The following is a 24,596-nucleotide window of genomic DNA, read 5'->3' as shown; positions in this document are numbered from 1 at the left end:
GGGGACTCACAGATAAAAGGCATGGCAAAGGACAGAGCTGAGGGTTTTTGATGTTGGAGTTTGATGCTGAAGCCTTAAGCTGGAGCCCCAGGAAGTAAGCACACAAAGGAAAGGGAAGCAAGCTCCAGGAAGAGAGAACCTGAGCCAGGAGAAAAACACATAGGAATAGAAACAGCTCCTTAAACAAGGTAGAAGCCCAGGGAGAGTGACAGAGTCGTTCGCCTGATAGTCTACAGCTGACCTTGTGGAGAGAGGCAAAGCCTAGAGAGCCTAATATCTACAGCTGACCTTGTGGAGAAAACAGAGGAGCTGAGCCCACAGGAACCCAGGAAGCCTAAACCCTCACAGACTTCGGCAACCATCTTGCTCCAATACGTGGAAGTAGACTTGGGTGAGGGAAGTAACCTATGCTTTATGGCCTGGTCTTTGTAAAGCTCCTACCCCAAGTAAATACTCTTTATAACCAATTTATGGTATTTTGCATCAACACCCTTTTCCTGACTAAAATATACTGAATAAAGGTTTACTACTACTATTACTAAAACTATGATTATCACTTTGGGATCTGACCTCTGAATCTTAGAAGGTTGAGCAGAAGGGCCCTTGGACTCAGAGTGACATAGGGCATGCTAGAAAGGACCTATTCTAGTCCAAACTCCAATACCACAACCACAGTGCTGCACTGGTTCCCCTTTGGGGCCATACTTCATCTCCATTTACTTTATTTTTAAAAATTTCTCTCCCCTTCCTCCCCAGTTGTCTGCTCTCTGTGTCCATTCGCTGTGTGTTCTGTGACTGCTTCTATCCTTATCAGCAGCTCTGGGAATCTGTGTTTCTTTTTGTGGCATCATCTTGTTGTGTCAGCTCTCAGTGTGTGTGGCACCATTCTTGGGCAGGCTGCACTTTCTTTTGTGCTGGGTGGCTCTCCTTATGGAGCGCACTCCTTGTACGTGGGGCTTCCCTATGCAGGGGACACCCCTGCGTGGCAGGGCACTCCTTGCACACATCAGCACTACGCATGGGCCAGCTCCGCACAGGTCAAGGAGGCGCGGGGTTTGAACCGTGGACCTCCCATGTAGTAGGCAGATGCCCTATCCATTGGGTCAAGTCTGCTTCCCTCCATTTACTTTACATTCTCTGCTAAACAGCTTTGCTTCCTTGCACCTGACCCACTTCAGTCTCGGAAGCCAGTCCTTCAGCATCTAGCAGCTATAACCTATAAATCCTCATTACTTCATATCCTGAGGTGACTGGAAATTTGACCAAGAGTCCTTCCTGTGAGAGAGTTCTGGGGTTTGGGCAGCCCACCTCAGGAAATCAGCCAAGCACCTTCTAGGAATCATGGACATATGGGCAGTTTTTTCCTGCCACGTTCACCCTTCTGCCTCAGTCATGAGACTGAGCCACTAGACTGTCTTTCAGGACCCTTAATCTTTTTTTTCCTAAGATTTATTTATTTATCCCTGCCCCCCCACCCCCATACTAGTCAGCCTTAGGAGTGCTGAGGAAAAACACCAGAAATCTGTTGGCTTTTATAAACGTTATTTATTTGGGGTAGAGGCTTACAGTTACCAGGTCATAAAGCATTAGTTACTTCCCTCACCAAAATCCACTGCCATTTGTTGGGGCAAGATGGCTGCTGACGTCTGCGGAAGAGTTACGGCTTCTTGGGTTCTTCTCTTCCTGGGATCTGTTTCTCTATGGGCTCAGCTGCTGTGGTCTCTCTATAAGGTCAGCTGTAGACTATCAGGCGAATGACTATCTCTCTCCCCTGGGCTTTTGCTGTGTCTAATGTGCTATCACTACTCCTGTGTGCTTACTTCCCAGGCTCCAGCTCAAAACTCCAAAACTCCCTTCTCTGCAATGTGGTTTTTCTGTGAGTCCTCCCGACTCAATGTCCTACTGACGTGGCCCGATCAAAGCCTTAATCATTATTTAATCAAGTAAAGTTCTGAATCCAATACAATCCAATATGCCTAGAGGAAAAGACCAGTTCGCAAACATAATCCAACATCTATTTTCGGAATTCATAAATAATGCCAAACTGCTACACGCCCCTCCCTTGCCACTTGTGCTCCTTGTCTGCTCTCTGTGTCCAGTCTCTGCATGTTCTTCTGTGTCTGCTTGTCTTCTCATCTTCTCTTTAAGAGGCACCAGGGACTGATCCTGGGATCTTCTGGTGTGGGAGAGAGGCACTCAATCACTTAAGCCACATCAGCTCCTGGTTTGTTGTGTCTCTCATTGTCTTTCCTCTGTGTGTCTTTTTCTGTTGTGTTATCTTGTTAACTGTCTATGTGGGTCAGCTCTTAGCACGGACCAGTTGACTGTGCAGGCCAGCTTGCCTTCACCAGGAGGCCCCAGGAACCAAACCCAGAATCTCCCATACGGTAGACAGGAGCCCAGTCACTTGAGCCACATCTGCTTCCCAGGATCTTAATTTTTGAGCACAGTAACACCTATATGCATAAAGAAGAAGGAGTTGAAGGGGAATAGTTTGGATTTCTAGGTTTTCCATTATTACTGGCTTGTGAGGTCTCAAACATTTGCGCTTTAAGGAGAGCACTCTAAACAGCCACACTCCAAATGGTGTAGGAAACACCATGGTTACATACAATACAGAACAACAGAAGCACATATAAGATACCGTAGCCTGAAGGAATGTGAAATGAATTCTTCAACAGAGGTGTTAGGGAAGATATCTGAGAGGTGAAGCCTGAACAGGTTGTAAATATGACTAGGAATCGTCAAGGAGAGAATGGAGGGAGGAAATCACAGACAGGAAGAACAGCATAGATGAAAGCCATACTAACCCATGACATAACATGGTATCTCCATTGAACTCTAAGTAGGTTTGCCCACTTTGTCAGACTGTTCTTATAGATTATTTTCTTGTTCCAGGATTTAGTGATACCATTCCAGAGTTCTTGACTGAGTACAGGTTTAATATATGTGTGTGTGTGTGTGCACGTATATATATTTACACACACACACATACATATATAAAACTTAGAACAGTGCCTGGCACATGGTTAGCATTATTTATTCATTTTACTAGAGGCTAAATCTATTAAACAAACTTCTGATAACTGAATAGTTCAATTTTTCTTTTTATAAAATGTGAAAATCCTCTCAAGCCCAACCTACAACCCTTTCCTGTTTTCTACTTTTGCCTACCGTTCCCCACCCCGTCCTGCCCCATCCTGCAAAAGTCCTAAATACTCAATTTCAAAAGCCAAACATTTTTAGAGGCCTCAGACAGGTGCAGCACAAAACAGGTAAATATAAAATGGAAAGGTATTCCAGGACCAGGGTAGTTGGACATTTTTGGTCTAACAAACAACGTCTAAAACAAGGCTTGAAAAACATTTTCAATTTCAGAAATCCCATTTCAGAGCTCTTTTTTTGTTTTGTTTTGTTTAAATAATCGTGTTTTGAGCCCCGAAGAATATTCTCAGCAGCAACCGTGCGAAAGGCGGCACTGAGAATCCGTGAGCGAGGGCAGAACCCGGCTGGGTGTGCCCGTCCCCGCAAGTGCCACGTAAACCAGTGGCGCTTGAACTACTTAGATACCCAGGAAAGGTTGAATAGAAAAAGGCCGGTCGGGATATTACAGCCAATGGCCCAGAAGGAAGCAGAAGTAAAGAGCCCCGTAGGCCTGGGACTGTAAGGTACTGAGAGAGAGGAAAGGAACGCAGGGTAGAGCGCAGGAAGGATGCGGGGGAGAGGGAGGTCACTTGGCCTGGTACCTACCTGGGGCGGCCGCTCAAAGGCTGGAGGACGCGAGCCGCACCTTAACCTGCCCGAGGACGTCACCACGCCGAGGCGGACGCCCGGCCAATGGGAGGCCGTCACGAGCAGGGGGCGGGGCCCAGGAGACTTGGGGCTGCGCTGCGCTGAGACGGTTGGTTGAATGCTGTGTGGCCGCGCGGGGAGGACGAGAGCTCCGCCGGCGGCTGCAGTCGCGGGTCTGTCTCTAAGCCTCGCGCCCGCCGCGCCCGCCTCCCCCACCTCCCCCACCTCCCCCATGGCGTCGGCCCCTCGCTAAGGCGGCGGAGTGTGCGGAACAGCAGGGTCGCGCCGCGGAAGCGGCTCGAGGACGAGGCTTCCAGTCGCCGGCACTTCCTCCTGCGGCGCCCTTGCGCGTCCGTCTCGGCTGGCGGGATGGCGGCGGCGGGGCGGAGTGACCGCGCATCTGCGCTCGGGCTGCTGCTGCTCCTGCTGGTTCCGCTGCTCTGGGCCCCGGTCGGGGTCCGAGCCGCGCCTGACGAAGACCTTAGCCACCGGAACAAGGAACCGCCGGCGGCTGCCCAGCAACTGCAGCCGCAGCCTGCGGCGGTGCAGGGCCCCGAGCCGGCCCGGGGCGAGGTGAGTGGGGCTGCCGGGGCGGGCGGCTCCGCAGGGAGCCGGGGGCGGGGGATGGGGCGGGCGCGGCAGCGGCGCGGCTGCGCGGGGTACCCGGCTCGGGGCCGCGGAGAGCGCCGCCCCGGATCCCCGGCTGCCGCCTGGGGGAGGGAGTCGGCCGGAATGCGCTTTCTGGTCTGGCCTGGCCTCGCCTCGCTTCTTATGGGGGACGATCCCAGCAGGGGACCCACTGTAAACCTTTAATTCAGGAAGACAAAGATGCTGCTGAGGAGGGGCATTTTATTGATCCGCATGTATCAGAGTGGCTGGACATGCTCATCCCAATGGAAAGTTTTCAGCGAAGGAAGCTGAGAGGCTGTATTCCCCGAGGATAATAATATCGACCGTTTCTCTCTTTGAATCAGTGTATCCCAAACTGCTTATCCAAGTTCATCTTTGCATGGCCTCCGATTTTTGCCAACTGTATGGATTATGAACTATGACTTTCACTTTTTAAAAAACGTGCTTTGGCTTGCAGGACGTAGTCCTTAGGAACGCAAATGAATAATCAGTTTTTCCAGTACAGAGTGCTGCCAAAACAAAACTTTAAAAGTTTATTGGAATCCTGTATTTCAGCCCTTACTAAGTAGATAAAGATTGACTTAATTTATGTTAATAGTCACTCTGTTTTAGTCATTTGTGTTCAAAACCTTGGCAGCATTTAAAAGACTCTTTTTCCTCTACGGGTAGGAGCCTGATTGACGCTAAACTAACCCCCCTCCCCTCCCCCCAGTGTCTTGCCTTTGGCCTCTTAACTAATCTTCCTCAACGTCGAATTCAGTCAACCACCTTACTTCTCAGAAATCTGCAGTGCGTTGCCACAGCTTACAGATTTCAGTTCAGCCTCTTCAGCAGGATATTCAGGTTTCTTCCCGATCTGCCTCAGCCAACCTCCTGTCTTCAGCCACCACTCCCTTGGCATATGCTGCAGTCAAACCAAAATGTGCCTCAAGGACTTCCTGGGACACGCCATGTGCTCTCTGGCTTGTCTCTCCTCCACAAAAGACCTTCCTAAAAAGACCTAGATTTTGAAGCTCACCTGTCAGAACCCTTCCCACTCTTCAAGGACTGGCAGATACCTCTTCTATGTGAAGCCTTCCCTATAACTTCCTGGTTAAAAGTGATTTCTCTGTTTAACTTTGCATTTATCTATGTCATTGTCTGTTACCTTTTTTTGGGACGGGGGCGCGGTTTGTAACTCCACCTGTTTGTTTCCTACGGCTCTAAAAGGTAAATGCATAAATTATAATGAGAAATAGGTGGTTTTGGACTCAATGTATAAACATGCAATTCAGGAGAAGAACTACATAAAAGTAGACAGAAGGGTTTAAGAATGTAGTTAAATTTCTTGAGCTTGGTAACAACACTTAAGGTGGTTTCATAGTATCTTTGTTCTTAGGAAAAGGTTCCGTGACAGTAAGTAATAAGTGTTCAAAGAGTATGTAATGTACATGGCCTACACTTAAGTTTCCATAAAATAAGACTGATATTTTAATTGTCCTGTAAGTTTGGAAGTATTTCAAGATTAGGAGTTCAGTTAAAATTTAAAAGGATAGCCTGGGACTCCCACCCAATTACAGTCCCTTTGAGACATCCCAAACCCCCAACCTATCTGGCATGGACACACTTAACATGTTATAAAGTTTAATTTCCATTTTGTTGTTGTTGTTGTTTTTCAGAAAGTAGTATTTCTCCAGTCTTTAAGGATTCAGCTCCTTACATGGGCTTTGGCTAAAGTTGTGGGGCAGCACCTGCAGGTCTAAATCAGTGAGGGGATGTTTGCCCCTTCCCGGCTTCACAAGAACAAGTTTCTGACCACCTTGCTGTGAATGGCGCAACTCACACAATAATGTAGTTTAATGTACAGCTTAGGAAGCACGTAAGTGTCAAAGACACTTGCTTCTGAAATGTCCATGATGGCTGCGGCCTCTATTGTATTTCGAATGATGAACTTCTTAATGGCTTTATCCTTGGGCACTGCAGTAGGTGCAGTTCATGCTGCGAATAGGCAACACCTGGCCGCCACCCTTTTTGGCAAGACCGTGGTTCCTTCTTTTCTTTGTCATCTCGGAGGCGATCAAGGGAAAGAGTGCCTGTTATCTTGTTAAGATTTTCCAATTCTTTTTTGTTTGTTTTGTTTTTCTCTATAGGACAAGTGAATGGAAATTTCAGAAAGACAGATGCTGGTTTCACTAAGCAGGAACTTTCCACGAATTAGAGCTGTCTCAAATGTGATAGTTGGTCTTGAGAAATAAATAAATTCTCTTTATTGAAAGTGCTCAGGTAGAAGTAGGATAATTGACTACCTATTGGGATTGACAGGAGCTTCCTGTTGGGAAAGGGGCTGGGATTTAAAGTTATAGTGATTTGATTCTATGAGTTGGTATCATTCTCACAACATCCCTTTAAGTAGGTAGAGCAGATATCATTTCTTTTTAGAGAAGATCTAGGTTTGGAAAGTGACAGCTCAGTCTTACAGAGCTAAAAGCTAGTATGCAGCAGATCAGAAAACAAGTCTGGATCCCTTGTGTCTAGATAGTGCTCTTAGCATTGTAACATACTAGAACTCTTTCAGCCTATTTTATTTAATTCATTAATTGATTTTAATGGTTGACTGGCTGGTATGCTGATTTTTATATGGGTGCTTGGTTTCCCTATTCTTGGGGATGCTTAACATTTTATTTTTACCTTATGGTAAGTTTACAAATTCATTCTCCTTTGGTTTCTACTAATTTGTGTATGTGCTTTATCTCCTCTGCTGGCTTTTTTTAAAAAACCATTTTTATTGATACATATTAATAAAGCATACAGTTCATCCAAAGTATACAGTCAAGGGTATCTGGTATAATCACATGGTTGTGCATGTATCACTTCCATCATTATTAGAGCATTTTCATTATTTAAATTATAATAAACAAAAACAAAATTCTAAACCTCTCAAATCTCTGTCTGTTTTCCCTGCTATACATAGCTGCTATTTCTGGCTAGTTATTTATTTTAAATCAATCAATTTTATTGATACATATTAGTAAAGCATACAGTCCATCCAAAGTATACAGTCAGTGGTATTTGGTATAGTCACATAAGTTGTGCATTCATCACTTCAATTATTAGACATTTTCATTATTTCAATAATAAAAATAAAAAGACAAACATACAAATAAAAATCCATCACCTCTCAATCTCTCTATGCTTCCCCTACTGTACATAGCTACTATTTCTGGCTGTTCTTGCATATTTATTTATTTATTTTAAAGCAGTTTATTGAAATATAGTCACACATACCATGCACTCTATCCAAAGCGTATACTCAGTGGCTTTTAGTATAATTAACAGTGTTGTACATTCATCACCCAAAAAGTTTTGGAACAATTTCATTACTCCAAAATGAAAACCTCCACACCCCTTAGTAGTCCTTCACCAGCAGTACATAACCACTAATCTAATTTCATCTTTATAAATTGATTTATGTTTACATTTTATATAAATGGAATCATACAATATGTAGTACTTTGTGTCTAGTTTCTTTCACTTAACAAAATGTTTTTACAACTCAACTCCTGAAGTGCATGATTTGGTGAGGCCCCAAGACCAAAGAACACACCTGTCTTTTAATCATTGGGACCTATGGAGAGAATCATTGATGATGGCTGGTCAAAGAATGAATGAAGTTAGCGCTCCACAGAAAGGGAAAAATGAGGGTCTCAAAACAAGGGTCTTCCATAGGGGTGGTAAAAGGACATTCCTTAGGGTATGAGAACAGAGTTCCTGCTAGAGTCATGTGAAGCATACACATCGGGTGTGGTGATGGACATTTACCAAGGACATTTACTGCTTTGGGGAGATCATAATTTACGATAACATGTATATATTCTCTTCCCTCTGGGGAGGGGCTTGTTAACTTTTTTTTTTTAGATTTTTAATTTTTTTAAATTTCTCTCCTCATCCCACCCCCACTCCCCCAGTTGTCTGCTCTATGTGTCCATTCACTGTGTGTTCTTCTATGACCACTTCTGTCCTTAATCAGCAGCACCAGGAATCTCTGTTTCTTTTTGTTGTGTCATCTTGTTGTGTCAGCTCTCCGTGTGGGTGTGGCGCCATTCTTGGGCAGGTTGCCCTTTCTTTCACACTGGGCGGCTCTCCTTACGGGGCGCACTCCTTGTGCATGGGGCTCCCCTATGTGGGGGACACCCCTGTGTGGCACAGCACTCCTTGCGCGCATCAGCACTGTGCATGGGCCAGCTCCATACGGGTCAAGGAGGCCTGGGGTTTGAACCGTGGACCTCCCATGTGGTAGGCGGTCACCCTATCCATTGGGCCAAGTCCGTCTCCCTAAATTTTAACTTATTCCTAGATCATGCCTGGGTCCCCACAATGTTTTTTTTTGTTTAATACTAACATTTTGTAGTATTAACATACATTTTTTCAGCTTCAAAGAAAAATGGTCTTCTATATGTAATTATATCCATATTCATATTTCACATGTGGTTTTAGTATATTACACAATTCCATGTTAAATTTTTAGCTTTCCTTTTAGTAGTATCCGTGACCTTAGACTTTGCATTGGCTTTTGTGTGTCTTGAGAGCATATGTGTTTTATTCATCTTTGTTTCTTCTGTAGGCCCTTGCCTATTCTTGGCTTTTACTAAATGTTTTTCTGTGAATGCAGTAGTTAGAGCTCAAGTTTATGTCAGTTTTTATTTTTATTTTTTTATTTTTTTAAAGACTTATTTATTTCTACCCTCTTCCCGCCCCCCCTCCCCCCCCCCCCCCCCCCCCCCCCCCGCCCCAGTTGTCTGTTCTCTGTGTTCATTCGCTACGTCTTCTTTGTCCGCTTCTTTTGTTGTCAGCAGCACCGGGAATCTGTGTTTCTTTTTGTTGTGTCATCTTGTTGTGTCAGCTCTCCTTGTGTGCGACGCCATTCCTGGGCAGGCTGCACTTTCTTTCGCGCTGGGTGGCTCTCCTTACGGGGCGCACTCCTTGCGCGTGGTGCTCCCCTATGCAGGGGACACCCCTGCGTGGCAGGGCATTCCTTGTGCACATCAGCACTGTGCATGGGCCAGCTCCACATGGGTCAGGGAGGCCCAGGGCTTGAACCCCGGACCTCCCATATGGTAGACGGATGTCCTAACCACTGGGCCAGGTCCACCGCCTATGTCAATTTTTAAATGCCTCTGTGGAAAAATTGACTTTAAATTAATCTCAACCAGAAGAAAACAAGTTTTTATAAAAATAGTATATATATCCAACTATTTTTTCCTTAGGCTAAAGGATCCATTCGATGGAATTAAGAAAAACTAGACTTGTATCAGCTGCTGCCTAAAATACGGTTACATCCATTTAATGGATTGGAGGTAGTTTAAGAAAAGTTAGTTTCACCTGCATTAATTATGCCACTCTTCCATGGATTAAAAGCATTTGAACTAATGTGCAATAAATGCCCTGTGATGATAGAAAGATGTAGTGCAGATCTAGTCAAAGATGTGCAGGAATTGTGTTTTAACAACAGGAGAAGCAGTGGTAAGAACAAGTCGCCTGAGCTCCCTGTCTTCTCCCCTTGACATGCCCTAGCCTCCCACAGTCATACCCTCAGAAGTAAGGTTTGTGCTTAAGCTGACCTGCATCACTCCTAGGCTCAGTCCACCCTGCTAACCATGTCCACTTCTGAAATTGAACGGAAATGTTGACTGAAATTGAACGGAAATGTTGATTCATGAAATTTATTCTTAGCGTTCATTATTTAGTCCTCAGTCATTTAACACAGAATCAGGCATTTATTTTAAAACAGTGACTATTTTGGGGTTATATAACTTCGTGTGTGTATATGTAAAAATGAGAGGGAGGGAGAGAATTTGAATATGTATCTTTGTAGGTATTTCATCTAAGTTTTAGTTATAAGTGATAATACCCTTTTAGACAGATAGGAAAAATCTGGCCATGTAAAATAAAGGGCACAGTGGTAGAAACAGAGTCCAGGTTTCAAGACCTATATATAAATAGGATCTTATATATGATCTTTATGTCTTCTTATGGCTGAAGCTGAACAGGGACAATATGATTTTTGCTTTTAATTTTTAAAAAAAATTTTAGGAGGTATCCAGGATTAAATCAGGACCTCTTTGTACGTGGGAAGCAGCTGCTGAGCCACTGAGCTACATCTGCTTCCCAGTGAGAGTTGCTTTCTTGTTTGGTTTTAGGAGGTACTCTGGATTCAACCTGGGACCTTGTATATGGGAAGCAGGCGCTCAACCAGTTGAGCTACGCCTGCTCTCCACTTTTAATGTGTGTTTTTTAATTTTTATTTTTATTTTAACAAAAGTTTAGTGAGCAGGGAGCAGGGCTTAGACGGATAGGAGTGGGGGTGTGGGCATGGGGGGGCAGGGAGGTGCTGGAGCGAAAGGGCCGGGGGTTCTGCTGCTCAGCTGGGACTCAAGAGGGGTGTGGTACCAGCATGTAGGAGTCACGTCAGAGACGGGGAGACGGGGAAGTGGGGTGCTCTGGCCACTTATCTGCTGCTCTTCTGATGCTAAGAGGCCCAAGAAGCTCTGCTCTGGGAGGGCCCTGAGAGGCCTGACTGGGGTGCAGGGTGTCCCTGCAAGGCCAGGGAAGTCCCTCCAGCAACAGCAGCTTTTTTTGGGGACAGGCATTTTGCCGCTAAAGAGGGCAGCCCTCTGCACTGGGCTCACAGCTTCAGCTTTGTGCCTCTGCAATGGGGACGTGTCCACGGGCTCCATTTTCCAGGGTTTTGAGGAGGGGTGAGGAAGATTCAGAACCCAGGGCAGAAGCCAGGGCGGGAAGGAGTCATCCTCTGTGCTCAGTTATCCACTAGATTAAAAAACCAGCAAAAAAACAAACAGAAAAGATGAAAAGATAACAGCCAAGCCCTAAGTATGGCCACGCCTTGAAAGGCTCCCCCATCCCCTCACACATAATTCTTGGTGGAGTACTCGGAGGACCCCCGAGAGGTGTTGTGTGGGGCAGAGGCTGCGCAGCGGGCGATGTAATTGCTGTGCCCGGGGACCCCCTATAGGGGCACGTGCAGCACTGCAGCCCCTTACCCAGCAACAAAAGGCCTGACTGGGGCTGCTCAGCCCACCTACAGGGAGGCCACCAGCTCCTGCTTTTGGGCCTCGGCCACCAGGGGGTTGTAGAAGTCGCGGATGATGGTGTTGGCACAAGGTGGGCCTTGAAGTCCCTGTCCTCCACGCAGGTGGTGCACTTGGCCCTGGCGAGGTAGACCAGCAGGCCAAGCAGGGCCAGCAGCAGGGCAATGACACAGAGGATGCGGGTGGCCTTCAGGTCTGAGGAGGAGTCCCAAGCACCTCGCAGGAGCTGCGGAATGTCTTAATGTTTTGATATATTCTTGGTAGTTCTTTTTAGATAGGAATTTATTTCAAGTTCCTGTATATTGTAGAAGAATCTATCTTGTTTCAGTTAATATTTTCATGTAACTTTTTGATTGGCTTAAATATTTTTTCCTTCATCTATGGTATGTTGGAAGAGGTTTTATGTTCACGTGTTTTCTAAACTCTGCTTTTTTTATCCACTTGGTGGAGGTAAGGGAAGAATATGGTACAATTTAATAGCCATGTAAGCAAAGGTTCAGCATTGTGAAATATCTGAAAGTTTCAACTTGCTGATTTGCTTTGTAACTACATGCAAAATAAAACGCAGTAGGTCTTTTAAAGGGGTAGGATATTTAAATTTTACCACTTTCTGTCACTGTATGAGATTGAACATCTGAAAATGGAGGGAGAATATTCCTCCTTCATTGATGGGCATTACATTTAAGATATATTATTAAAATGTAGCTGTATTTTACAGGACTCATTGAAGAGAGATAATTGAACTTCTTACTGGAGAGAATATGATTGAAAGAGTATCTCAGTCTCTCAGATATCTTGAGGAGAGGTGGAAAAGGGGAGAAAATACTGACCATTTGATTTGAAAACAGGTGAGAATCAAGGCGAGTCTACTGGGTTCATAACAGGAAGGAGGGTAGTCAAGCAAATAAGATGTGAAAGTAGATCAAGGGGAATGGATAAAATAATGGATATTGTCTTTATCTGTGGAAGGTAAGGGAAAGGAGGCACCAGGCAGGGTCAGGCAGGTAAGTGGCATGGACTGAGTAGGGCCATCTGGGGCTGCTCATGGCCCATTCAGCACTAAACTTTAGAACCAGTTGTAACCAAGAATTTGGCATGCCTTTTCTTTGTAATTTCTTTAGATTCACTTTATAGTCCCTTCTCCCTTAATTTTCTATGACATCTACCTTGAAAATTCCTGAACTTGTCTGGTGAGAGGAGTGGGGGATAAGAAAGGGAGAGGAGAATTTTGGCCTGGCCTGGGGCATAGGAAGGTTAAAAAAAGCATGCAGTCCTTATCTTGTCCACAGTGGTGATGGCAGTGAACTTCCCCTTTGAATAAGAATTGAAAAGTCTGTTAGATCATTTGGAGAATTAGCAAAGAAATTCAAAAACTAAATTTCTCATTTCTTCTTTGATAACTTTTGTTGAGTACCTTTGTGTGTATGTGTGTGTTTGCAAGGACATCAGTGTTTGCAGGGACATCAGTCCTTTTCTTGGTTGCAAGATTTTGTTTCAAAGAAAGCATCTTCATCTTCTCTAGTTCCATCATGTATAGATGGGTATTCTGGTGGAGATGTCTGTCATTTTGAATTCAGTCACATTTGAGTTCATTTGAACCCCCTAGTCTTTGCACTGTAATAGGAATTATTTTTTCTTTGTTGGTTGTGATTTTCTTCCTTCACTTGAAGATCTTGAAAGTGAAAAAGAATACTTTCCAAATGAGTTTTTACTTTGCTTCCTCAATTACTTGATTGTGTCCCTTTCTGTTGGTTCCTTTTAATTTGCTTATACATGTTCATAGGCTTCTCCTATGGGGGGCGGGGATTGAGGCCATTCATTTAACCTTACTGTGACCTCACATTAGTTTCTATTCTGTTCTTGAGTCTTCAGTTTTGTAAACCAAACTTCTAACTAGGAGGTTAGGTGCTTTTCACTTTGCCCTAGTCTTCCATTATCTGGCTTCAGTCCTTGCCTTTTTGTTGAAAATCCGTTGTTGAAGGATACCTATATAACCTAGCTCATTACTAAATCAAGGACTCTTTTTCAGTTTTCATTTGGTACTACTAATTCTCCACTTTTTTTTTTTTAAACTGTATATTCTGGGAGAGAGAGTCTTTAGAATCTTTTTTTTTTTAAAGATTTATTTATTTATTTAATCCCCCCCCCCCCCCCCCCCCCCCCGGTTGTCTGTTCTCTGTGTCTCTTTGCTGCGTCTTGTTTCTTTATCCGCTTCTGTTGTCGTCCGCGGCACGGGAAGTGTGGGCGGCGCCATTCCTGGGCAGGCTGGACTTTTTATCGCTCTGGGCGGCTGTCCTTACGGGGAGGACTCCTTGCGCGTGGGGCTCCCCTATGCGGGGGACACCCCTGCGTGGCTCGGCACTCCTTGCGCGCATCAGCACTGCGCATGGGCCAGCTCCATACGGGTCAAGGAGGCCCTGGGGTTTGAACCGCGGACCTCCCATGTGGTAGACGGACGCCCTAACCACTGGGTCAAGTCCGTTTCCCTTTAGAATCTTGATAGTCCTTCACCATCTTGGCTGAATGAACTTGGATGTTTGAAAATTATTTAACCCTTTTCAGCCTCAGTTTCCTATTAAATTGCAGTTATAGTGTGATGGTTAAGTTCATGTGTTCTTTGGCTAGGTTATAGTGTCTAGTTGTTTGTTCAAGAAGCACTGGCCTGAATATTACTGTGAGGCTTTTTTGTGGATTTACATCATCAGTAACTTGATTGCACCTGTGACTGATTACATCTACAACAACTAAAGAGATTGTCTTCAACAGTGAGAGAAGACTCATTCAATCAGTTGAAGGATTTAAAAAGAAGTGATGATTTCAGCATCCAGAAGAGAGAATTTCCATTTCTACTTCAGTCATCAGGCTTCTCCTGGGAATATTTTGAAAACCTTCATTGGAGTTCCCAGTTTGCAGCTTGCCCTACAGAATTTGGATTTGCCCATTCCCACAGTTGCATGAGCCAATTCCTATAATATATACTATATCTCCTGTTGAATCTGTTTCCCCAGAGAATCCTTATACAAATTTGGTATTGGGAGTGGTTCTTGAGAAACAGAATCTTAAGGATGAGATTTCTGAGTTGGTTCTGGGTTTTTGGATTTCGTTCTTTGATTATATTCAAAGGCACTAGGAACTATTTCCAACAATCAAGATGGCATTGATAGTCCATGGCTTAAGTTGGTGGCTGATATACAGTCGCAGAACCCCTTGAATGAAGGAAAGGCCCTGCTGCACTGCCAAAAATTTATAGATATCTATGGTCTTTTACCAGGGTTACTGTACATTAGGGAAAAAGAAATGATCAGACATTTTGGGGATTATTAGACACTGGCTCAGAAGTGATTAGCTCCCGGAGACCCAAAATGTAACTATGGTCCATGAGTCAGAATAGGGGCTTATGGAGGTCAGGGGATAAATAGAGCTCTAGCTCAGGGCCATCTCACAGTGGGCCCAGTGGACTCCCATACCCATTCTGAGATTATTTTCTCAGTTTCATAATGCATAATTTCTCTGCGCTGCAACTGGCAGAGTTCCCACATCAGTTTTCTGACTTGTGTAGTGAGGATTCTTATAGTAGAAAAGGTGAAAGAACTGCCTCTACCCAGCAAATACGATCTGAAAAGCAATACCGGATTCCTGGAGGATTTGCAGAGATCAGTGCCACCATCAGAACTTGAAGGATGTGGACTGGTAATTACCACCACATCCCTATTAAACTCTCCTGTTTGGCCTGTACAGAAACAGATGAATCTTGGAGGATGACAGATTATTATAAACTTAATCAGGAGATGACTCCAATTATAGCTGCTGTTCCTGATGTGATGCTGTTGCATGAGCAAATCAGTATATCCCTGGTACTTGTATGCAGCTGTTGATCTGGCAAATGCTTTTTCTCAATTTCTGTTAGTAAAGACCATCAGAAATAGTTTGCTTTAAGCTGGCAAGGCCAGTGATTCACTTTCCTATGTCAGGGATATATCAGCTCTCCAGTGCTATGTCATAATCTAGTCTACAGGGACCTTGATCATATCTCCCTTCCACAAGACATCACTGGTCCATTATATTGATGATAATGTTGATTGGACCTAGTGAGGAAGCAGTAGCAACTACTCTAGCCTTATTGGTAAGACATTTGTGTGTCAGAGGATGGGAGATAAATCCAACAAAAATTCAGGATCCTTCCACCTCAGTGAAATTTCTAGGTGTCCAGTGACGTTGGATATGTCAAGATATCCATTCTAAATGGATGATAAGCTGTTTTACAACGAAAAAAGAGGCACGGTACTTTAGATGTGATAGGTCCAGGCTGCTGTGCAAGTTGCTCTGCCATTTGAGCCATATGGTCCAGGGGGTCCATTGGTGCGGGAAGTGTCAGTAGCGAATAGAAATGCTTTCAGGAGCCTTTGACAGGAACCTATAGGAGAATTCCATCTCAGTCCTTTAGGATTTTGGGCAAAGCCCTGCCATCCTTTGCAAATAACTATTCCCCTTTTGAGAAACAGCTTTTGGCCTGCTACCAGGTCCTAGTAGAGACTGAAAACTTAGCCATGGGCCATCAGCCATCACGTTACAGTGAGACCTGAGGTACCTATCCTGAACTGGATGTTGTCTAACCTACCACATCATAAGAGTTGGGCATACACAGCACTACATAATAAGATGGAAGTAGTCTGTAAGAGACTTGAGCAGCCCTGAAGGCATAAGTAAGTTCCATGAGGAAGTGACCAAATGCCCATGGCTCCCACATTACTTTCTCCTTGCCAGCCACAGCTATGGCCTCTTGGGGAGTTTCCTCGGATCAGTGTGACTGAGAAAGAAATCTTGGACCTAGTTTGTTGTTAGTTGTACACTATATGCAGGTACCACCCGAAAGTGGACAGCTGTACATTATAGCCTTTTTCTGGGGCATTCCTGAAGTACAGTGGTAGAGGGAAATCTTCCCAGCGTTGAACTTCAGGCAGTGCACCTGGTTGTTCATTTTGCTTGGAAGGAGAATGGTTGGAGGTATGTTTGTATACTGATGGACTGTGGCCAAATCAGTTTGTATACTGATTTGGCTGGATGGTTAGAGACTTGGAGGGAACATAATTGGAAAATTGGTGACAAATAGCTGTGGGGAAGAGGTATGTGGATAGATCTTTGTGAGTGGGCAAAAAACATGAAGATATTTGTGTCCACCACCAGAGAGAGATTCCAGCAGAAGAAGATTTCAGTAATCAAGTGGATAGATGACCCATTCTGAAAATACCAGTCAGCCCCTTTCCCAGACTCCTCTCTTCATTGCCCAATAGGCTCATGAACAAAAATGGCCATGGTAGGGATGGAGGTTATGCATTGGCTCGGCAACATGGACTTCCTGTCACCAAGGCTAAGCTGGCTACAGTCACTGCTGAGTGCCCAATTTGCCAGCAGCAGAGACCCACACTCAGTCCCCAATGTGGCACCATTCTCTAAGTGAGCAGTCTGCTACTTGGTAGCAGGTTGACTATATCGGACCACTTCCATCATGGTCGGGACGGCACAATTTTTTCTAACTGGAATAGACACATACTCTGGATATGGGTTTCTTTTCCCTGCATGCCATGCCTCTGCCAAAACTACCATTCATGGATGTATAGAGTACGTGCCTTATTTGCCCTTGTGATATTTCATACAGCATTGCTTCTGATCAAGAAACCCACTTCACAGCAAATGGTATACAGGAATGGGCACATGCTTATGGAATTCAGTGATATTACCAGGTTCCCATTATCCTGAAGCAGGTGGATTGATGGTGGAACGGCCTTTTGAAGTGCCAAGTGGGTGACAGTACCTTGCAGGGTGGGGGCAATGTTCTCCAAAAGGCTGTGCATGCTCTAAATTAGCATCCTCTCTATGGTACTGTTTCTCCCACATCCGTGGATTCACGGGTCCAGGAATCAAGGGGTGGAAATGGGAGTGGCACCATTCACTATTACTCTTAGTGATCCACTAGAAAAGTTTTTGCTTCCTGTTCCTGCAACTTTAATCTGGTCTACTGGTCTTAGTTCCAAAAGGAAGGGGTGCTTCCACCAGGAGATGTAATAATGATTCCATTGAGCTGAAAGTTAAGACTGCCAACTGGCCTCTTTGGGCTCCTCATGCCTCTGAATCAACAAGCAATGAAGTAATTACTGGCTGGGGTGATTGATCCTTATTATCAACATGAAATAGGACTGCTACTATTTATACATAATGGCGTTAAAGAAGAGTTTGCCTGGAATACAGAAGATCCCTGAGGGCATCTCTTAGTACTACCATGCCCTGTGATTGAAGTCAATGGAATCTGCAGCAACCCAATCCCAACAGGATGACCAATGGCCCAGAAGCTTCCGGAATGAAGGTTGGGTTATCCCACCAGGCAAAGAACCATGGCCAGTTGAGGTGCTTGCTGAGGGAGGGTAAAGGGAACTTGGAAATAGGTAGTGGAAAAAGGCAGTGATAAATTTGAATTATGACCATATGATCAGGTACAGAAATGAGGATTGTAATGATTATGACTATTCCTCATTTTGTTATGCGTATGTACATAAAGCAGATATCTTTGTTTTCTTCTCTATCTTATCCCCTTATCATATGATATAAGTTGTATTAGTTTCATAGTGTAGCATTTAAGTTATAAAGTATCAAGTATAAGTAAGAGTGAATATTACCCAAGGATTTGCACCCTATTCTGGAGAGATTTATTGCATTTCTGTTTTTTATTTTTTAATTTTTTTTACATTTTAAAAATTACAGTTAATAGATCACAAAGAATGTTACATTAAGAAACATAAAAAAAAAACATAAAAAACATAGGACGTTCCCATAAACTCCATTCCCCACCCCCCACCCCATCATTTTTTAAATTTGTTTACTTATTTAGTTATTTATTTTTTTAATGTTACATTAAAAAAATATGAGGTCCCCATATACTCCCCACCCCTCTACCCCACTCCTCCGCCCATAATAACAACCTCCTCCATTATCATGAGACATTCATTGCATTTGGTGAATACATCTCTTAGCACTGCTGTACCTCGTGGTCAATGGTCCACACCATAGCCCACACTCTCCCACAGTCCACCCAGTGGGCCACACCCCATCATTTTTGTAAATTATATATTTTTGAAGATAAATACATCACACAAAAAAATTACATTAAAAACTATAAGAGGTTTCCATATACCCCCCATCCCCCCACCCCACTTCTCCCACACCGGCAACCTCCCTCATCATTGCGGCACACTCATTGCACTCGGTGAACACATTTTGGGGCTCTGCTGCACTACACAGATAATAGTTTACCCTGTACTTCGCACTCTCCCCCAGTACATTCAATGGGTTATGGCAGGATATATAAAGGCCAGCATCTGACCTGCCAGTATCATTAAGGACAACTCAAAGTCCCAAAAATGCCTCCACATCACATCTCTTCCTTCTCCCTGCCCGCAGCAACTACTGTGGTCACTTTCTCCAACTCAGTGCTACAATTTCTTCTATTACTTGTCAAAATAGTTTTATAGTAGAATACCAGTAAGTCCACTGTAATCCATATTTTATTCCTCCATTCTGTTGACTCTGGGATGGTGATGTCCACTCCACCTCTAGATCAAGAGGGGCTTAGATTCCACATGGGGGATGGATGCAATTCCTCTGCTTGCAGTTGTTGGCACTCTTGATTCCCTGGGGTGGTGTTTGATGGTATGAAAAAAAAAATAATGTGAAATATCTCATTAGTAATTTTAAATTTAAATGGCAACATTTTGGATATAAGGGGTTAAAAAAAATACTATTAAAATAATTTTCCACGCAACTCATGCTTCAATATGCCTGTGGTCCATGCTAAGTCATGGACTGTGTGCTTTACACTTTTTCTTGTTTCTTAATAAACTCTTTACTCCCTTGCCTACTCCCCAAAAATCAAATCAAATAAAATAATTTACCGTTTTTACTATTTTCTTAAATATGGCGACCAGACCATTTTTTTCCTTTAAAAAAATTTTAACTTTATTTTGTACATTTAATAATTGAAAATATAAACAAATAACACAGCTGAATAAAACTATTTCTCAATTAAATGCAGTAGATATAAATTTTTTTTTGAGTCATACAATATATTACACAATATATTTGGTTCATAGTAATGCAATCATATCGTATTTGTCCTTTTGTGTCTGACTTATTTCACTCAACATAATGTCTGCCAGGTTCATCCATGTTGTCATATGCTTTACAGATCCTGCCATGTATCTTACTGGAGGTACTGGGGCTCTCTCTTGGGAGGTGATTGGGCTCCCTCCCTAGCAATTAAAGCTAGGGTTTTCCTGACTATGCTCCCCCAGGGAATCTTACCTTCTACAGTGTTTAGAGTCTTTTTTATTCCCAGAATTTTTTCTTCAGACCTTCCACTGCCCTCCATTTTCGTCGGGAAGATTCCAGTGGAACGCATGTCTTTTCTGGACTAAATTTAATCCAGGAGCACCCAGATTTGGAGTTCACCTGAGTCCTCCCAGCTTCCTCGGGCATCTGGAAGGGGTAGCAAAATGCTGCTTTCTCTGACCTTCATTTGCAATCCTGGACGAGCCCCCCAAAATATTATAGAAGTCGAGAGAGGTTGAAATTATTTGTATATAGAAAGGCCAGGACTCAGAAATTATTTTGGGAAGGAAAAAGATTTATTTATGGCTGGCCGGACTAGGGAGCTTTCTGTTTAAAACCCGAGCTGCAATTGATAATTTCCTGACTGTACTGACATTTGAAAAATTTTTTTAAAATTTATTGAAGGATATCACTCATACATAAACATACATAAACAATAAGTGTATAGTAATAGTTGTGACCTTAAACAAGTATGTAACATCATACAAGACTTGTACCTCACCCTACCACTGATATCTTGCATTGTTGTTAAACATTTTTAACTAAAGATTAAAAAGCATTGTCAAAAAAAATACTACTAATCAAAGTATTTTTTCTCCAACCCCACCCTATTATTTTTATTTCATTTACATATGAATATACATAAACAATAAATGTATAGTAGAAGTTGTGAACTTACAAAGCAAACATGCATAACATCATACAGGGGTCGCATACATCAACCCTCCACCAACACCTTGCATAGTTGTGAAATGTTTGCTACTAATATTATGAAAGAATATTGTCAAAATCTTAACTACTAATTATAGTCCTTCATTTGGTATATTATTTTCCCCAACCCACCACTATTATTATTTTTAAAATATATTTTTATGACAGAAATTGTAAACTTATAAAACAATCATGCACATGTGCAGAATTCCCAAACCAACACCCTTCTATCAACACACCACACTGTAGTGAAACATTTTTTACAGATAATATCATCTGATTGTTGCCATATCCATAGTATATGTTTGGCACACATTTTCCATACTTCCCCATTATCAACACAGTACTCTTTGGCATAGATACAGAAATATTATTAATATTGCTAACCACAGTCCATAGGTCACCCCAGTTTTATTTTTCCCGTGCTTCTCCACATTCCCACCACATTGTAATGGTGATGTACATGTGCTCTACCTTACACTCTTACATCTGTACCATCAACCACAATTTTCATCCACCTCTTAGTTTACTGTGCTCTTCAGTTCCTAGATTATTCTCTAGCATTCTGTCAATTGGCATTTACATACCTAGACTACCATTTTCAGCCACATCCCCATTTATAAACTAGCTGTTATTTACAGTGCACTACCATCCACTCTATACATTTGCACACTTTTACAGTAAAGTTAATTAAAACTTCTATATACATTAAACATCAGTAGTCCATCTCAGTCCTCCTCTTATATTCACCACCTTCCCCCAAGTCTTGAAGATATTTCCCTACAATTTCTTCTAGAAGCTTTATGGTTCTTGTTTTTATTTTTAGGTTTTTGATCCATTTCAAGTTAATTTTGGGGTAAGATAATGGTCCTCTTTCCTTTTTTTGCTATGGATATCCAGTTCTTTCAGCACCATTTGTTGAGTGAACTGTTCTGCCCAAGCTGTGTGGGTTTGACAGGCTAGTAAAAAATCACTTTGTCATACCTGTGAGGGTCTGTTTCTGAACCATCAGTTTGGTTCCATTGGTTTATGTGTCTGTCTTCATGACAGTACCATGCTGTTTTTACCACTATAGCTAGGTAATATGAGTTAAAGTCTGGAGATGAGAGTTTGCTTTTCCTTTCTAAGATGTTTCTGGCTATTCAGAACCCCTTACCCTTCCAAATAAATTTGATCCTCATGTTTTCAATTTTTAAAATAAAATTGCTGGTGAAAATTTTATTGGGATTGCATTGAATCTGTATATCAATTTGAGTAGAATTGAAATCTTAATGATATTTAGTCTTCTAGTCTGTGAGCATGGAATGTTCTTCCAGTTATTTAGACCTTTTTTGATTTCTTTTAACATTGAGTTACAGTTTTCGAAATACAAGTGCTTTACATCATTGGTTGTTTATTCCAGACTATTTAAGTTTTATCTGTCATTTTATTTTCACCACTCTTTTGACACTTTTAGTTACTTTTATTGATATAATCTTCATTGCTAGACTCTCTTTCAGGCCTCTCTATCCTGTCTTTTCTTTTCAGGCTCTAGCACACCCTTTCCTGAACATCTGGTCTCTTGGTTAGGAATTCTCTCAATTTCTGTTTATCTGTGAATATTCTAAATTCACCCTCATTTTTGAAGGACAATCTTACCAGATATAAGATTCTTGGCTAGAGGTTTTTCTCTTATAGTATCTTAAATATATCAGACCACTGCCTTCTTGCCTCCCTGGTTTCTGGTGAGAAATCAGCACTTAATCCTCTTGGGTATCCCTTATGTGTTATGCATTGCTTTTCTCTTGCTGTTCTCAGAATTCTCTCTTTGTCTTTGGCATTTGACATTCTCATTACTATATGTCTCGGAGTTGGTCTGTTCAGATTTTTTTAGATGGGAGTATGTTGTGCTTGTTGGACATGGGTATCTATGTCCTTCAATAGGTTTGGGAAATTTTCTACCATTATTTCTTCAAATATTTCTTCTGCCCCTTTTCCTTTCTCCTCTTCTTCTGGGACACCCATGACATGTATGTTTGCTCATCTTTTTTGTCATTTAGTTCCCTGAGACCTTGTTCAGTTTTTTCTATTTATCATCTGTTCTTTTGTATGTTTACTTTCGGAGGCCATTTCTTCAAGCTCCCTAATCCTTTCTTCTGCCTCCTCAAATATGCTATTATATGATTCCAGTGTTTTTTATTGCACCTTTCATTTCATTTATTGCACCTTTCCTTCCCATAAGATCCGCTGTTTTTCTGTGTATGCTTTCAAATTCTTTTTTGTGCTCATCCAGTGTCTTGTTAATATCCTTAATCTCTTTAGCCATCTCATTGAATTTATTGAGGAGGTTTGTTTGAACATCTGTGATTAGTTTTCTCAACTCATTTATGTCATCTGGAGGCTTATGTTGTTCCTTTAATTGGGCCATAGCTTCCTGTTTCTTCGTGTGGATTGTAACTTTTTGTTGGTGTCTTGGCATTTGGCTTACTAGAGTATTTATTCTGGGTGCAGTTTTTCTCTTTAGTTTAGGGCTTCCTGCCCTTTCTCCCTTGCTGGTTGTGCAGTAGGAGCCAAGGATGTAATTGGTACTATAAGCTATGGGGGCTCAAGCTGCTTTCATTGCCCCAGGGACTGATGAAGCTTCTCCCAACTTTCTCCTTTGCCAGGGGTAGGGACATAGTTACAACTGTGTAGAATAATCCAAGTCGTGCAGGCCTAGGCTGTAGTTGCCCAGAGAGACTGATGAAGCGTCATGCCTCTTTCTCCCCTGCCTAGGGTGGGGATGAAGCTGCAGGTGTGGGCATCAGTCTATGCAGCGATGGTCCAAGATGACTGCAGTTGCCCTGGTAGATTTCCGATGATTCAGTCTGTGCCAGCTGAATGTACCTTCAGTTACCTTGATAGGCTGGTACAGGGCCCACCACCCTTCTTCCTGCCAGGGGTGGGGCTGAAACCTAGGCTAGAGCTGCAGGTCGATCTGGTGAAAGAAACCAGTTCCTACCATCGCTGTGATTGTTCCTACCATCACTGATTTTCAGTCAGCCCGGCTTCTCCACATGCTGGGGGTGGAGTCAAAATGGTGGCTACCGGCCTCTTTCTGACTTGGACAAGTTCAAACTTTAGCTGTTTTTAAGGTTATACTTCAGCCAGCCAAATTTACTCATCAGTAGCTGAAATTGGTGCCCAACTGTCTCTTCCTTCCCATTTTTGGGAAGTGTAGCTTTCAATTCTAGCCATAGAACAGCTCCTGAGGTGGCTGGAGACCCAGTGAAGGATGGCCATCGGCCTCCATGGCATGGAGGGCTCTACTTAGGGATCTTCTCTGCAGATGGGCAGTCTCCTCCTTATGTTCATTCAAGGATGTTGCAGGATGTTCTTCTGGTCTCCTGGCGCCCCTAAACAGGTGCTTCAGCTAGCTCCATATAGCTCTGGGTGTTTACTAACTGCCCTGTAGCAGGAGCTGACTCTAGGAGCTCCTTACTCTGCTGCCATCTTGTTGCTTCTCCTGTACTGACTTTTTAATTTTAAAAAAATCTTCTGTCTTCACAGTACTCTGATACTTTTGTTTTGAATATTTTTTAGCACCGTGGTTAATTGTTATTTAATGTTATGATTTTGGCCCTCCAGGAACAGCTCAACATATAATAATATCAATTGATTTTTCTGGCATTTGAAAGAATATGTAGCTTTTTTTTTTTCCTTTGCTGTGCCTTTAAGGCAAGTTCTATTTTATTTTCTTTGTTTCACAGAGAAACAGAGGCTAAGTTATGTGTCCAAGGTTTTATGGGTGGGAATTATAAAGCTATGATAAGTAATTTTGATCCACTGTTTGATTTTTTTAAAAATTAACATTTTCTCTTTGAGCTTGAAGCTAATTGGTACAGATTTATTCCCAGAATTTTCTTGAATTTCAGATCTTAAATACTTTACAATGAAGTTTCTTAATATACTAAGTATATCCAAGAGGAAAATATTGCCTTAATGAGAGCTGATTTGCCATGTTTTTATTTTTTAAGATGC

General features: G+C 42.8%; 1 protein-coding gene across 1 annotated transcript in view; it reads left to right on the top strand.

Moving 5' to 3' along the window:
- Positions 1-4,161: 4,161 nt before the first annotated feature.
- TMEM165 (transmembrane protein 165) overlaps positions 4,162-24,596 on the top strand; it is a 47,105-nt gene continuing 26,670 nt past the window's right edge. The window contains exon 1 of the mRNA XM_004460597.4: positions 4,162-4,365. Within this exon, the coding sequence (XP_004460654.2) occupies positions 4,162-4,365 (204 nt within the window). The remainder of the gene's footprint in view (positions 4,366-24,596) is intronic.

Source organism: Dasypus novemcinctus, chromosome 1 (genome assembly GCF_030445035.2).
Source record: "Dasypus novemcinctus isolate mDasNov1 chromosome 1, mDasNov1.1.hap2, whole genome shotgun sequence".
Taxonomy (NCBI): Eukaryota; Metazoa; Chordata; class Mammalia; order Cingulata; family Dasypodidae; genus Dasypus; species Dasypus novemcinctus.
Note: the sequence above shows the minus strand (reverse complement) of the source record. Positions and strands in the feature narration are given on the sequence as shown.